Raw genomic sequence first — 14,468 nt, forward strand, 5'->3', positions numbered from 1 at the left:
CTCTCTCTCTCTCTGGGACAGGGTGAGGGTCCCTCTCTCTCTCTGTCTCTCTGGGACAGGGTGAGGGTCCCTCTCTCTCTCTCTCTCTCTGGGACAGGGTGAGGGTCTGTCTCTCTCTCTGTCTCTCTGGGACCTGGTGAGGGTCTCTCTCTGGGACCTGGTGAGGGTCTCTCTCTGGGACCTGGTGAGGGTCTTCCTCTGGGACAGGGTGAGGGTCCCTCTCTCTCTCTGTCTCTCTGGGGCAGAGTGAGGGTCTCTCTCTGGGACAGGGTGAGGGTCTGTCTCTCTCTCTGTCTCTTTGGGGCAGAGTGAGGGTCTCTCTCTGGGACCTGGTGAGGGTCTTCCTCTGGGACAGGGTGAGGGTCCCTCTCTCTCTCTCTCTCTGGGACAGGGTGAGGGTCCCTCTCTCTCTCTCTCCCTGGGACAGGGTGAGGGTCTGTCTCTCTCTCTGTCTCTCTGGGGCAGAGTGAAGGTCTCTCTCTGGGACAGGGGGAGGGTCCCTCTCTCTCTCTCTCTCTGGGACAGGGTGAGGGTCCCTCTCGCTCTCTCTCCCTGGGACAGGGTGAGGGTCTGTCTCTCTCTCTGTCTCTCTGGGGCAGAGTGAGGGTCTCTCTCTGGGACAGGGTGAGGGTCCCTCTCTCTCTCTCTCTCTGGGACAGGGTGGAAGCCTTTCTCTGGGACCTGGTGAGGGTCTTCCTCTGGGACAGGGTGAGGGTCTATCTGTCTCTCTGGGACTGGGTGAGGGTCTTGCTCTGCAACAGTTTGAGTGTCTCTCTCTCTCTCTCTGTGACAGGGTGAGGATCTGTCTCTGATTGAGTGCTCCTCAGAGGATGGCTGAAGTGGTGCTGGTTTGGGGCTTGTGGTCGAATCGGACTGTGCGGCCAGTTTGCCGTTGTCTTCCCCCTGAATCTGTCTTTGTTCCTCTTCTTCCTGCAGATTCCCCACATAAAGGTGGGTCCAGAGGAGACCCCAAAGCTGCAGTATCTCCGATTTGCCTCAATTAGCTTGTACCCCAGCAATGAGGACATCAGCCTGGCCGTAAGCAGTATCCTGAAGTTTTCCAGCTGCCCGTCAAGCAGTCTCGTCTGTGCAAAGGCAGAATGTAAGGAGGGTGTGTGTGTGTGTATTCACTCGTTCAACACAGGTCGCTGAAATCACACTGCTCCGAGTCTGCTTCCTCTCCATTTCCATCTGTTTGCTTCCCCTCCCCTCCTCAGCTCATGTCTTGTGTCTCTGCACTCTGCTAATCCATCTCCCTCTGCTGTTGATGCGTTTTCCTCATAGTGCCCTGAGCATCCATTCACAGCCATCCCAGACCCTTGGCTCTCCTGACATTCCCACACTGTGTCTGACTAATTTGCGTTTATGACATTATCTCAAACACCTCTCACTTACCGGCTCTCCACCACGACGGGCCCAATCGCTGAGTTGTAAAGACACACAATAAACGATCTGAAAATGATGGTTTCAAACTTGCGAGCTGCCAAAAGCTAAGCATTTTCCCATTGCATTGGCAGTGATCAGATAATCGAACCACCTCAGGGATTGGAGGGTCAGGGCTGAGGGAGCGCCTCACTGTTGGAGGATCAATGCTGAGGGAGCGCCGCACTGTTGGAGGGTCAGTGCTGAGGGAATGGGCACTGTTGGAGGGTCAATGCTGAGGGAGCGGGCACTGTTGGAGGGTCAGTGCAGAGGGAGCGGGCACTGTCGGAGGGTCAGTGCTGAGGGAGCGCCGCACTGTCGGAGGGTCAGTGCTGAGGGAATGGGCACTGTTGGAGGGTCAGAGCTGAGAGAGCACTGCACGGTCAGCAGGTGTGTCATGGGGGAATGCAACACTGTTGTAGTAATATTTCCACTGAATTAACTAACTTTAATCTGTCAATGAACAAAATGATGGGGTGCCTGAACATTCTTGTGTTTACCCTCGCCATTTGGCTGCATCTCCTCCCACGATATGGCAGAGTACACACAGTGCAGCGCACACCCCTTTTGAAGTGCATCTCTTTTCACAGCATCCTCTCACTCTCTGAATGGAGTGGCAGAGTCCAAATGTTCATGCCTGGCTTCCGCACCAATATTGCTTCTGTGATTGTAAGGTCCTGGGTGAGGAGATAGTGACATTGTGCTCACAGTCAAACACAGTGCCTCTGTCAGGTGTGAGCCTATGTCATTGTCTAATGTATGATTCACTTGGTCAGACAGCATGGCTGTTGTCCCACCCTGTGGCGAGTGTGCAGACCTGCAGTTGTTGGCGCTAGCAGTGTGAGCTATCAGGCAGCAGGCAGATCAGTGCCTTGACTTCTACTTGTAATCACAAAGGAGAAAGTCATTGTGGCTCGAGATTCCAGTTGGCATGGTGACGTTCTAGAGCACGTTCATACTCATAAAGATGGGCTATTATATGTTTTTGCGGTCATAAAGCTTGCATAAATCGTCAGGCCCTGACAAGATATATCCCAGTCTACTGTGGGAGGCAAGAGAGGAGACCGGTGGGCCCCTGGCAGGAGATATTGATTTCTTTGCTGGCCACAGGGCAAGTGCCAGATGACTGGAGGGTAGCTAAGGTAGTTCCTTTGTTGAAGAAGGTCAGCAGGGAGAGGCCACGTCATTACAGACCAGTTAGTATGTCATCAGTAATGTGGAGATTATTGGAAAAAAATTCTGAGGGTCAAGATTAACCAATACTTGGAAAAGCAGGGATTAATCAGGGACAGACAGCATGGATTTGTTCGAGGGAGATCCTGTCGGACCAACTTAATTGTGCTTTTTTAAAAAAGGCAGCTGAATATATTAATGACGATGTAGTGCAGTTCACGAAATTTGTATGGACTTCAGGAAGGCCTTTGACAGGGCCCCACATGGACATTGTCGAAATGGACTTCAGAAAGATGCTCAACAAGGATTCACATGGTAGACTGGTGACCAAGATCAGATCATGTGGAACCCAGGGAGAACTAGCCATTTGGATACAAAAATCGGCTCAAAGAGAAGAGGTAGAGAGTGGTGGAGGAAGTTTACTTGATGGATTGGTGGACTCTGACCAGCAGTGTGCCACAAGGATCGGCGCTGGGTCCAATGCTTTTTGTCATTTGTATAAATGATTTGGAGGTGAACGTAGGAGGTATGGTCAGTAAGTTTGCATAGGGCATCAAAATTGGGGGTGTAGTGGACAGTGAAGAAGGTTAACTCAGACTACAAGAGGGCCTTGAAAAGATTTGGGCTGATGGGCCCAGGAGATGTGGATGGAGTTTAATTTAGATAAATGCGAGGTGCTGCATTTTGGAAAGAAAAAGCTTTTCAGTGGATGCGAGTTAATGTAGAGGAGTACAGTGCCCTGTGAGTGGGTGTGAGTTAGTGTTGGGGAGTACAGTAACCTGTGAGTGAGTGTGAGTTAGTGTAGGGGAGTACAGTACCCTGTGAGTGAGTGTGAGTTAATGCAGGGGAATACAGTACCCTGTGAGTGGGTGTGAGTTAATGTAGGGGAGTACAGTACCCTGTGAGTGGGTGTGAGTTAGTGTAGGGAGTACAGTCCCCTGTGAGTGGGTGTGAGTTAGTGTAGAGGAGTACAGTAGCCTGTGAGTGAGTGTGAGTTAATGTAGGGAGTACAGTACCCTGTGAGTGGGTGTGAGTTAGTATCGGGGAGTACAGTACCTTGTGAATGGGTGTGAGTTAATGTAAGGGGTTACAGTGCCCTGTGAGTGGGTGTGAGTTAGTGTAGGGGAGTACCGTACACTGCGAGAGGATGTGAGTTAGTGCAGGGGAATACAGTAGCCTGTTTGTGGGTGTGAGTTAGTGTCGGGGGGTACAGTACCCTGTGAGTGGGTGTGCGTTAGTGTAGGGGAGTACAGTCGCCTGTGATTAGGTGTGAGTTAGTGTCGGGGGGTACAGTACACTGTGAGTGGGTGTGAGTCAATGTAGGGGAGTACAGTATCCTGTGAGTGGGTGTGAGTTAATGTAAGGATTGGGTACAGTACCCTGTGACTGTGTGTGATTTATTTTAGGGGAGTACATTACCCTGTGAGTGGGTTCGAGTTAATGTAGGGGAGTACCGTACACTGTGAGTGGGTGTGAGTTAGTGCAGGGTAATACAGTAGCCTGTTTGTGGGTGTGAGTTAGTGCAGGGTAATACAGTAACCCGTGAGTGGGTGTCTGTTAATGTAAGGGAGTACAGTACCCTGTGAGTGGGTGTGAGTTAGTATCGGGGAGTACAGTACCTTGTGAGTGGGTGTGAGTTAATGTAAGGGGTTACAGTGCCCTGTGAGTGGGTGTGAGTTAGTGTAGGGGAGTACCGTACACTGCGAGAGGATGTGAGTTAGTGCAGGGGAATACAGTAGCCTGTTTGTGGGTGTGAGTTAGTGTCGGGGGGTACAGTACCCTGTGAGTGGGTGTGCGTTAGTGTAGGGGAGTACAGTCGCCTGTGATTAGGTGTGAGTTAGTGTCGGGGGGTACAGTACACTGTGAGTGGGTGTGAGTCAATGTAGGGGAGTACAGTATCCTGTGAGTGGGTGTGAGTTAATGTAAGGATTGGGTACAGTACCCTGTGACTGTGTGTGATTTATTTTAGGGGAGTACATTACCCTGTGAGTGGGTTCGAGTTAATGTAGGGGAGTACCGTACACTGTGAGTGGGTGTGAGTTAGTGCAGGGTAATACAGTAGCCTGTTTGTGGGTGTGAGTTAGTGCAGGGTAATACAGTAACCCGTGAGTGGGTGTCTGTTAATGTAAGGGAGTACAGTACCCTGTGAGTGGGTGTGAGTTAGTGTCGGGGAATACAGTAGCCTGCGAGTGGGTGTGAGTTAATGAACGTGGGCACAGTGCCCTGTGAGTGGGTGTGAGTTAGTGTAGGGGAGTACAGTACCCTGTGAGTGGGTGTGAGTTAATGAGGTGGAGTATAGTACCCTGTGAGTGGGTGTGAGTTAATATTTAGAAGTTACAGTACCCTGTGAGTTGGTGTGTGTTAATGTAGGGAGTACACTATGGGCAACATGGTTTTGTGCAGGGAAGGTCATGTCTTACCAACTTAATAGAATTCTTTGAGGACGTGACAAAGTTGATTGATGAGGGAAAGGCTGTAGATGTCATATACATGGACTTCAGTAAGGTGTTTGGTAAGGTTCCCCATGGCAGGCTGATGGAGCAAGTGAAGTCACATGGGGTCCAGGGTGTGCTAGCTAGATGGATAAAAATACTGGCTGGGCAACAGGAGACAGAGGGTAGTAGTAGAAGGGAGTTCCTCAAATTGGAGACCTGTAACAAGTGGTGTTCCACAGGGATCTGTGCTGGGACCACTGTTGTTTGTGATATATGTAAATGATCTGGAAGAAGGTGTAGATGGTCTGATCAGCAAGTTTGCTGATGACACTAAGATTAGTGGAGTAGCTGATAGTGAAGGGGACTGTCAGAGATTACAGCAGAATATAGATAGACTGGAGAGTTGGGCAGATAAATGGCAGATGGAGTTCAATCCGGGCAAATGCGAAGTGATGCATTTTGGAAGATCAAATTCAAGGGCGAACTATACAGTAAATGGAAAAGTCCTCGGGGAAAATTGATGAACAGAGAGATCTGGGTGTTCAGGTCCATTGTTCCCTGAAGCTGACAACGCAGGTCAATAGGGTGGTCAAGAAGGCACATGGCATGCATTCCTTCATTGGACGGGGTATTGAGTACAAGAGTTGGCAGGTCATGTTGCAGATGTATAGGAGTTTGGTTCGGCCACATTTGGAGTACTGTGTGCAGTTCTGGTCGCCACATTACCAAAAGGATGTGGATGATTTGGAGAGGGTGCAGAGGAGGTTCACCAGGATGTTGCCTGGTGTGGAGGGTGCTAGCTATGAAGAGAGGTTGAGTAGATTAGGATTATTTTCATGAGAAAAACGGAGATTGAGGGGGGACCTGATTGAGGTCTACAAAATCATGAGGGGTATAGACAGGGTGGATAGCAAGAAGCTTTTTCCCAGAGTGGGGGACTCAATTACTAGGGGTCATGAGTTCAAAGTGAGAGGAGGAAAGTTTAAGAGAGATATGCGTGGAACGTTCTTTACGCAGATGGTGTTGGGCGCCTGGACGCATTGCCAGCGGAGGTGGTAGACGCAGGCACGTTAGCGTCTTTTAAGATATATCTGGACAGGTACATGGATGGGCAGGGAGAAAATGGACACAGACTGTGAGAAAATAGATGACAGGCTTAGACAGAGGATCCTAATCGGCGCAGGCTTGGAGGGCCGAAGGGCCTGTTCCTGTGCTGTAGGTTTCTTTGTTTCTTTGTTTCTTTAGTACCCTGTGAGTGGGTGTGGATTAATGTAGGGATTACAGTACCCTGTGAGTGGGTGAGAGTTAGTGTCGGGGAGTACAGTACCCTGTGAGTGGGTGTGAGTTAATAGAGGGGAGTACAGTACCCTGTGAGTGAGTGTGAGTTAGTGTAGGGGAGTACAGTACCCTGTGAGTGGGTGTGAGTTAATGGAGGGGAGTACAGTGCCCTGTGAGTGGGTGTGAGTTAGTGTAGGGGAGTACAGTACCCTGTGAGTGGGTGTGAGTTAGTGTAGGGGATTACAGTACCCTGTGAGTGGGTGTGAGTTAATGTAGGGCTGGTGTACAGTGCCCTGTGAGTGGGTGTGAGTTAATGTAGGGCTGGTGTACAGTTCCCTGTGAGTGGGTGTGAGTTAATGTAGGGGTGGTGTACAGTGCCCTGTGAGTGGGTGTGAGTTAATGTAGGGCTGGTGTACAGTACCCTGTGAGTGGGTGTGAGTTAATGTAGGGGTGGTGTACAGTGCCCTGTGAGTGGGTGTGAGTTAATGTAGGGCTGGTGTACAGTGCCCTGTGAGTGGGTGTGAGTTAATTGTAGGGCTGGTGTACAGTACCCTGTGAGTGGGTGTGAGTTAATGTAGGGGTGGTGTACAGTGCCCTGTGAGTGGGTGTGAGTTAATGTAGGGGTGGTGTACAGTACCCTGTGAGTGGGTGTGAGTTAATGTAGGGGAGACAGTACCCTGTGAGTGGGTGTGAGTTAATGTAGGGCTGGTGTACAGTGCCCTGTGAGTGGGTGTGAGTTAATGTAGGGCTGGTGTACAGTACCCTGCAGTTTGTGTCAGAGTCTGTGGGCGGTATGTATTTTCTGTTGAGGTTGACTCAGCCCCTGCGCATGGTGGTAGTCCCTGCTTGTGGTAAAGTTCCCTGCAGGCAGTGTGAGTCTGCGTTGTTTATCCAGGCCGCTGCTCCCCCTCTATATTTTGTCATGCCCTGTAAGTTGTGTAGGTCTCTGCAGGTGTTGTCAGATCCTGTGGGAAGTGTTACGCGCAGCGCAGGACTGGGCACAGGCCTCCACTCTGATAAACAACCCTCCACCACCCTCTAGCTCCTACCGGCTCTCCAATTTTGTGTCCAATCAGCAAACTGTCCTGGACCCCAGTTGATATAACTTTATTAAAACCAAAAGAACTGCGGATGCTGTAAATCAAGAATAAAATTAAAGTTTCTAGTCAAGCTCAGCAGATCTGGCAGCACCAGCGAAGGAATAAAGTAACTTTATTATGTGACCTAACATGACGAACCTGAGATGGTATCATTCCCTGCCTGAGGTTTTAATCCCTGGATGTGGCGTCAGATACTGGTGTCAATCACTGTAGATAGTATCAGTTCCCACAGGCGATATTCCTGTTGGGGATGCCAGTTTTGTAGGTGGTTTCGGAGCATGCTGTGATGTTGTTCTGTGTGTGGTCTCAGTCCCTGTGGTTAGTCCCCTTTCGCGGTAGGGGCACTGATGCGGTCTGTAGATAGCACCAGCCCCTTTCGCGGTAGGGGCACTGATGCTGTCATTTCAATGTCAGTCAGGTACAAAGTGTCACTGCCAGTCCCTGTTGGTGATTCCATTCCCTGGACTTGATGTAAATCCGAGTTGGTAATGTCATTCCCTTGAGTTTGCCTCAGTCCCTGTAGTAGGTCCCCATATGACATGCCTGAGAGGTGGTTTATTTCACCCTAGGTTTACTGGGACCCTATAGAAGGTGTGACTCCCAGTAGATAAAAGCATTCCCTGTACTTGTGAATCCCTGAAGGTACTGTCATTTTTTGGAGGTCGTTTCAGTTCTTGTAGACTGCTGTATGTGATACTAGAGATTTTTCCCAGCGACAGTCTCTATTGTTAGTCTCCCACTCTGTACATTGTGTCATTCCATTTCAGCCGTGTCTTTCCCTGTATATGATGCTTTTCCCTGTAGATGGTGTCATTCCCTATAATTAGTATAAATTCCTAGTCCAACAGGTTTATTTGAAAACACAATCTTTCAAAGCATTTCTCCTTCATAAGGTGTTAGTGAGAGAGGTGGCATCAGACATAGAATTGGTAAGTAAAAGTTCAAATGGTCATATAAACTAATGCGAATGTATTAAACAGCCTAAGATGGCTGTTAAATCTTTAATCATTTAGAAAAGAAATGTAGGTTTTGATTGATTATTATGGAAATCCCAGAGTTTCTGACAATTCACTGCCCCGAGGTGACTAAAGGTTTTAAGAGTGTCCCAGAGGTAACATCTCAAGTCAGATATTGCATTCTAGGTGTGAGGCCTTGATAGAATGTGTCTGTGTTTTAACTTAGACTCAGGCTGGTTTTACAAAGAACAACGAACAAAGAAAATTACAGTACAGGAACAGGTCCTTCGGCCCTCCAAGCCTGCTCCGATCCAGATCCTCCATCTAAACCTGTCGCCTATTTTCCAAGGATCTGTATCCCTCTGCTCCCTGCCCATTCATGTATCTCTCTAGATACATCTTAAATGATGCTATCGTGCCCGCCTCTACCACCTCTGCTGGGAACGTGTTCCAGGCACCCACCACCCTCTGCATAAAGAACTTTCCACGCATATCTCCCTTAAACTTTCCTCCTCTCACCTTGAACTCATGACCCCTAGTAATTGAGTCCTGACTCTGGGAAAAAGCTTCTTGCTATCCGCCCTGTCTATACCCCTCATGATTTTGTAGGCCTCAATCAGGTCCCCCCAAATCTCTGTCTTTCTAATGTAAATAATTCGAATCTACTCAACCTCTTTTCATAGCTAGCACCCTCCATACCAGGCAACATCCTGGTGAACCTTCTCTGCACCCTCTTCAAAGCATCCACATCTTTTTGGTAATGTGGTGACCAGAACTGTACACAGGATTCCGAATGTCAAAGGAACCAAAGTCCTGTACAACTGCAACATGACCTGCCAACTCTTGTACTCAACACCCCGTCAGATGAAGTATGCCTTCTTGACCATTCTATTGACCTGCGTTGTCACCCTTAGGGTACAATGGACCCAAACACCCAGATCTCTCTGTGCATCAATTTCCCCCAGGGCTTTCCCATTTACCGTATAATTCGCTCTTGAATTGGATCTTTCAAAAAGCATCACCTCGCATTTGCCTGGATTGAACTCCATCTGCTATTTCTCTGCCAATATCTCTAATCTAACTATATTCTGCTGCATTCTCTGACAGTCCCCTTCACTATCAGCTACTCCACTGATCTTAGTGTCTTCTGCAAACTTGCTAATCAGACCATCCATACCTTCCTCCAGATCATTTATGTGTATCACAAACAACAGTGGTCCCAACATGAATCCCTGTGGAACACCACCGGTCACAGGTCTCCATTTTGAGAAACTCCCTTCCACTACGACTCTCTGTCCCCTGTTGCCCAGCCAGTTCTCTATCCATCTAGCTAGCACACCCTGGACCCCATGCGACTTCACTTTCTCCATCAGTCTGCCATGGGGAACTTTACTGAAGCCCATGTATATGACAACTACAGCTCTTCCCTCATCTATCAATTTTGTCACTTCTTCAAAGAATTCTATCAAGTTGGTAAGACATGACCTTCCCTGCACGAAACCAAGCTGCCTATCACTAATAAGCCCGTTTTCTTCCAAATGTAAATAGATCTTATCCCTCAGTATCTTCTCCAGTAGCTTCCCCACCACAGACGTCAGGCTCACTGGTCAATAATTACTGGGATTATCCTTGCTACCCTTCTTAAACAAGGGGACAATATTAGCAATTCTCCAGTCCTCCGGGACCTCACCCGTGTTCAAGGATGCTGCAAAGATATCTGTTAAGGCCCCGGCTATTTCCCCTCTCGCTTCCCTCAGGACCTGGGGATTTGTCCACCCTAATGCCATTTAGAATACCCAACACTTCTCCCCTATTTATGGGGAGTTGACCTAGAGTAATCAAACATCTATCCCTAACTTCAACATCCATCATGCCCTTCTCCTCAATGAATACTGACGCAAAGTGCTTATTAAGAATCTCACTCATTTTCTCTGACTCCTCACATAACTTTCATCCTTTGTCCATGAGTAGGCCATAAGATGTAGGAGTGGAAGTAAGGCCATTCGGCCCATCGAGTCCACTCCTAGTAGGCCAACCCTTTCTCTAGTTACCCTCTTGCTCCTTATGCACGAATAAAAGGCTTTCAGATTTTTCTTAGCCCTGTTTGCTAAAGATATTTCATGGCCTCTTTTAGCTCTCTTAATTCCTCATTTCAGATTGGTCCTATTTTCTCAATATTCTTCCAAAGCTTTGTCTGTTTTCAGTTGCCTAGACCTTATGTATGTATTTTATTTCCAAAGCAGGAACTTATAAAATGCTACATTGAAAGACTGTGTCCACAACTTGTGTGCTTTTTGAACAAAACAGAATATATCCACAATTAAACTTCTGCAGGTTCACCCCAAAGATTTATATGTGTATGGCCATGAGTGTGCATGTGTGTATTTGTGTGCGAGTCTGTGTGTGTGTTTGAAAAAATGTTTGTGAGTGTGAGGGAGTACACGTGAGTGAGAGAGTGTGAGCGTGTTTGTGTGAGAGACAATCTGTGTGAGTATGAGAGTATGCTAGTGTGTGTGTGTGTGTGTGTGTGTGTGTGTGTGTGTGTGTAAGAATGTATAGTGTGGTGGGGTCACCTGCAGTGTGACGTGAGCCCAAGCGTGGCACAGTGGCGCAGTAGTCAGCACTGCTGTCTCACAACGCCAGGGACCTGGGTTTGATTCTACCATCAGGTGACCGTCTGTGTGGAGTTTGTACATTCTCCCCGCGTCTGCGTGGGTTTCCTCCCACAGTCCAAAGATGTGCAGGCTAAGTGAATTGGCCATGCTAAATTGCCCATAGTGTTCAGGGATGTGGAGATTAGGTGGGTTATATGGGGATGGGTCAAAGTGGGATGCTCTGAGGGTCGGTGTCGTCATGTTGGGCCGAAGGGCCTGTTTCCACACTGCAGGAATTCTATGATCTATGCTCCTGGTTGAGTCCATCCTATTGGATACAGAATTTGGCTATCAGCCTCTGCTCAGTTACTCTGCATTGTTGTGTATCCGAAAGTCCCCCTTGGAGAATGTTTAACCAAAGATCTGAGGCTGAATGCCCCTGACCGCTGAAATGCGTCCCCCGGCCTGCTGGCAGGGAACATCGCTTTATGGTAAACACTGTGCGGCGTCTATTCACCTGTTGTTATAGTGTCTGCGTGGTTACACTGACATACCATGCCTCGGCCTGAAGCATATGAGATAGATAACGTTAGCTGAGTCACATGAGTATCTGCTGTGTACGTGACGGGTGGTATCAGCCAACCATTTTAGGTTTATTCAGTACATTTGCATCAATTGTATGACTTATTGATCTGTTCATTATAAATTCTGTGCATTGATGCCTCTCTCACTGGACTTGATGAAGGAGCAACGCTATGAAAGCTGCTGTTTTCAAATAAACATGTTGGACTAGAACCTGGTGTTATGTGATTTTTTTTGACCTAGTCCAACCCAGTCCAGCACTGACACCTCCACAACCAATAGGTGGTGTCATTCCATGGACAGTTATTCCCCACAGTAACCGTCACAGTCTGTAGGATGAGCGTTGTGGGGCGAAGAGCCTGTGCTGTGCTGTATTGTTCTATGTTCTAGACCTTCTAGGTGGTTTCTTTTAGACTAGATGGTGCCAGTCACTGTAGATGGTGCCAGTCCCTGGAGATGGTGTCAGTCCCTGTAGATGTTGTCTGTCCCTCTAGCGGATGTCTGTCTCTGGAGACGGTGTCAGTCTCTGCAGATGGTGCCACTTCCTGTACATGGTGTCAGTCTCTGTAGATGGTGTCAGTCTCTGTAGATGGTGTCAGTCCCAGTAGATGATGTCATTCACTTCCGATGGTGCCAATCCCTGCAGATAGTGTCTGTCTCTGTAGATGGTGCCAGTCCCTGCAGATGCAGTCAGTCCCAGTAGATAGTGTCATTCACTTCCGATGGTGCCAGTCCCTGCAGATGGTGCCAGTCCCTGCAGATGGTGTCAGTGCCTGGAGCTGGTGCGATTTACTGAAGCTGGAGCCAGTCCCTATTGATGGTATAAGTGACTGGAGAAGGTGTCACTCCCGGTAGATGGTACCAGTGAATGGTGTCAGTCCCTGTGGATGGTGTCAGTCCCTGTGGATGGTGTCAGTCCCTGTAGATGGTGTCAGTCCCTGTGGATAGTGCCAGTCCCTGTGGATAGTGCCAGTCTCTGTAGATGGTGTCATTCCCTGGATGGTGATGGACTCTGTAGACGGTGTCGGTACCTGTTGATGGTGCCAGTCCCTGTAGATGGTGTCTTTCTGACATGGTGCCATTCCCTGTCAGTGGTGCCAGTCCCTGTAGATGGTGCCAGTCCCTGTAGATGGTGCCAGTCCCTGTAGATGGTGCCAGTCCCTGTAGATGGTGCCAGTCCATGTAGATGGTGTCAGTCTCTGTCAATGGTGCCAGTCCCTGTAGATGGTGCCAGTCCCTGTAGATGGTGCCAGTCCCTGTAGATGGTGCCAGTCCATGTAGATGGTGTCAGTCTCTGTCAATGGTGTCAGTCTCTTTAGATGGTGCGATTCCCTGAAACTGGAGCCTGTCCCCTTCAATGGTGCAAGTAACTGGAGATGGTGTCACGCCCTGTAGATGGTGCCAGTCACTGTAGATGGTGTCAGTCTGTATAGATGGTGCCAGCCCCGGTAGATGGTTCCAGTCCCGGTAGATGGTGTCGGCCCCTGTAGCTGGTGCCAGTCCCTGTAGATAGTCCTAGCCACTGTAGATGCTGCCAGTCCCTGTACATGGTGTCAGTCTGTGTTGGTGGTGTCATTCTGTTTAGATGGTGCCAATCCCTGCAGAAGTTGAAAGCCCCTGGTGATTGTGTCAGTCCCTGTAGAAGGTGTCAGTCTCTGTAAATGCTGCAAGTCCCTGTAGATGGTGTCGTGCCCGGTAGATGGTGTCAATTACTGTAGATGGAGCCAGTCTCTGAAGATGATGCCTGTCCCCGCAGATCGTGCCTGTCCCTGTAGTTTGTGTCAGTCCCTCTCGGTGGTGTCAGTCCCTGCCTGTGGCATTAGTCCCTGTAGGTGATGTTTGTCCAGTAGTTGCCCTATCCATGGTGTTAGTCCCTCTGCATTATTTGAGTCCGTGTGTGCGCTGTCAGAGAACGTGGATACGTTATTTCCCGAGGTGAGTGCCACTTCCCGTATGTGCTGTGGGAATGGGTTGTTGGTTTCAGTTCCTGTAATTAGTTTCTGTTATTGTAGATGGTGTCGCTTTCAGCACCTGGTTTTGGACCTGTTACCCAGTGTCAGCCATTGCAGCTGTTTCGTAGATGCAGTCTGACCCTGGAGATAGATAAGTGGCGTTCGGATGGAACGGTTAAATAAATCACTCGAATCCTGTACTTCCAGCATCAAAAAGTTTAATGAAATCTCACCAGTAGGAAGTAACCACCAGCACTTCTTCACTGAACAAATGATTATACATTTTCTTTAGGCCTTTGGCATTTACAGACCAATCATATTATTAATTAATTATGTAAACATCCTAACAATATAATCATGTGACTGTATGGGTCAGTGATGGGCAGCCTCATGGACAACCCTCAATCTTCCACTATCTCATTGTGTTTACCAGGCACCTTTGTCTCGATCCTCAGGCTTTTCACAATGTATCATGTTCATTTCAATCCTGCTGAGTTCTGTTCCTGCAATTCAAACCTTTCTATTTGTGGTATGGGGGCCTTTCCTTACTGTGTCAGCCTACTGGTCCCAAAGCCATTCACTGTAATCTGTTCGATTCTTCATGTATTTTAGAAGTTTATATTTATGTGTGCGTATATTCATAATCTACAACTATGTATGTCTGGGAATCTTAACTAAAGTAAGTCTATTTGTGATGGATTTCAGACTTGAAACCAGCTGGATATGGTATCCTTCTATCAGCATGTTCTAGGGCGTCCTTATTAGCCTGTCTCTGTAGAAACAGGCCTGGAACAAGACCCTTCATGTACTTTCTTAACCTTGTTATCTTTGATATTTTATGTCAATAGAGCTTCTATTTTTCTAGTTTATGACTTGCTTCCATGTAAACTATGGTATTCTAAATCAACTGAGCACACTGGCTCAGAGGTTAGCACTGCTGTCTCACAGCGCCAAGGACCCAGTTTGATATCCCCCC

General features: G+C 48.3%; 1 protein-coding gene across 4 annotated transcripts in view; it reads left to right on the forward strand.

The window, feature by feature from the left end:
• Positions 1-14,468, forward strand: part of grik5 (glutamate receptor, ionotropic, kainate 5) — a 156,173-nt gene that overhangs the window by 71,770 nt on the left and 69,935 nt on the right. For 2 of the 4 annotated variants that reach the window (XM_059641314.1, XM_059641315.1), the window contains exon 5: positions 937-1,111. In XM_059641314.1, coding sequence (XP_059497297.1) covers positions 937-1,111 — 175 coding nt within the window. The remainder of the gene's footprint in view (positions 1-936; positions 1,112-14,468) is intronic. The other 2 variants (XM_059641316.1, XM_059641317.1) reach the window with 1 other exon arrangement.

This window comes from Stegostoma tigrinum, chromosome 41 (assembly GCF_030684315.1).
Source record: "Stegostoma tigrinum isolate sSteTig4 chromosome 41, sSteTig4.hap1, whole genome shotgun sequence".
Taxonomy (NCBI): domain Eukaryota; kingdom Metazoa; phylum Chordata; class Chondrichthyes; order Orectolobiformes; family Stegostomatidae; genus Stegostoma; species Stegostoma tigrinum.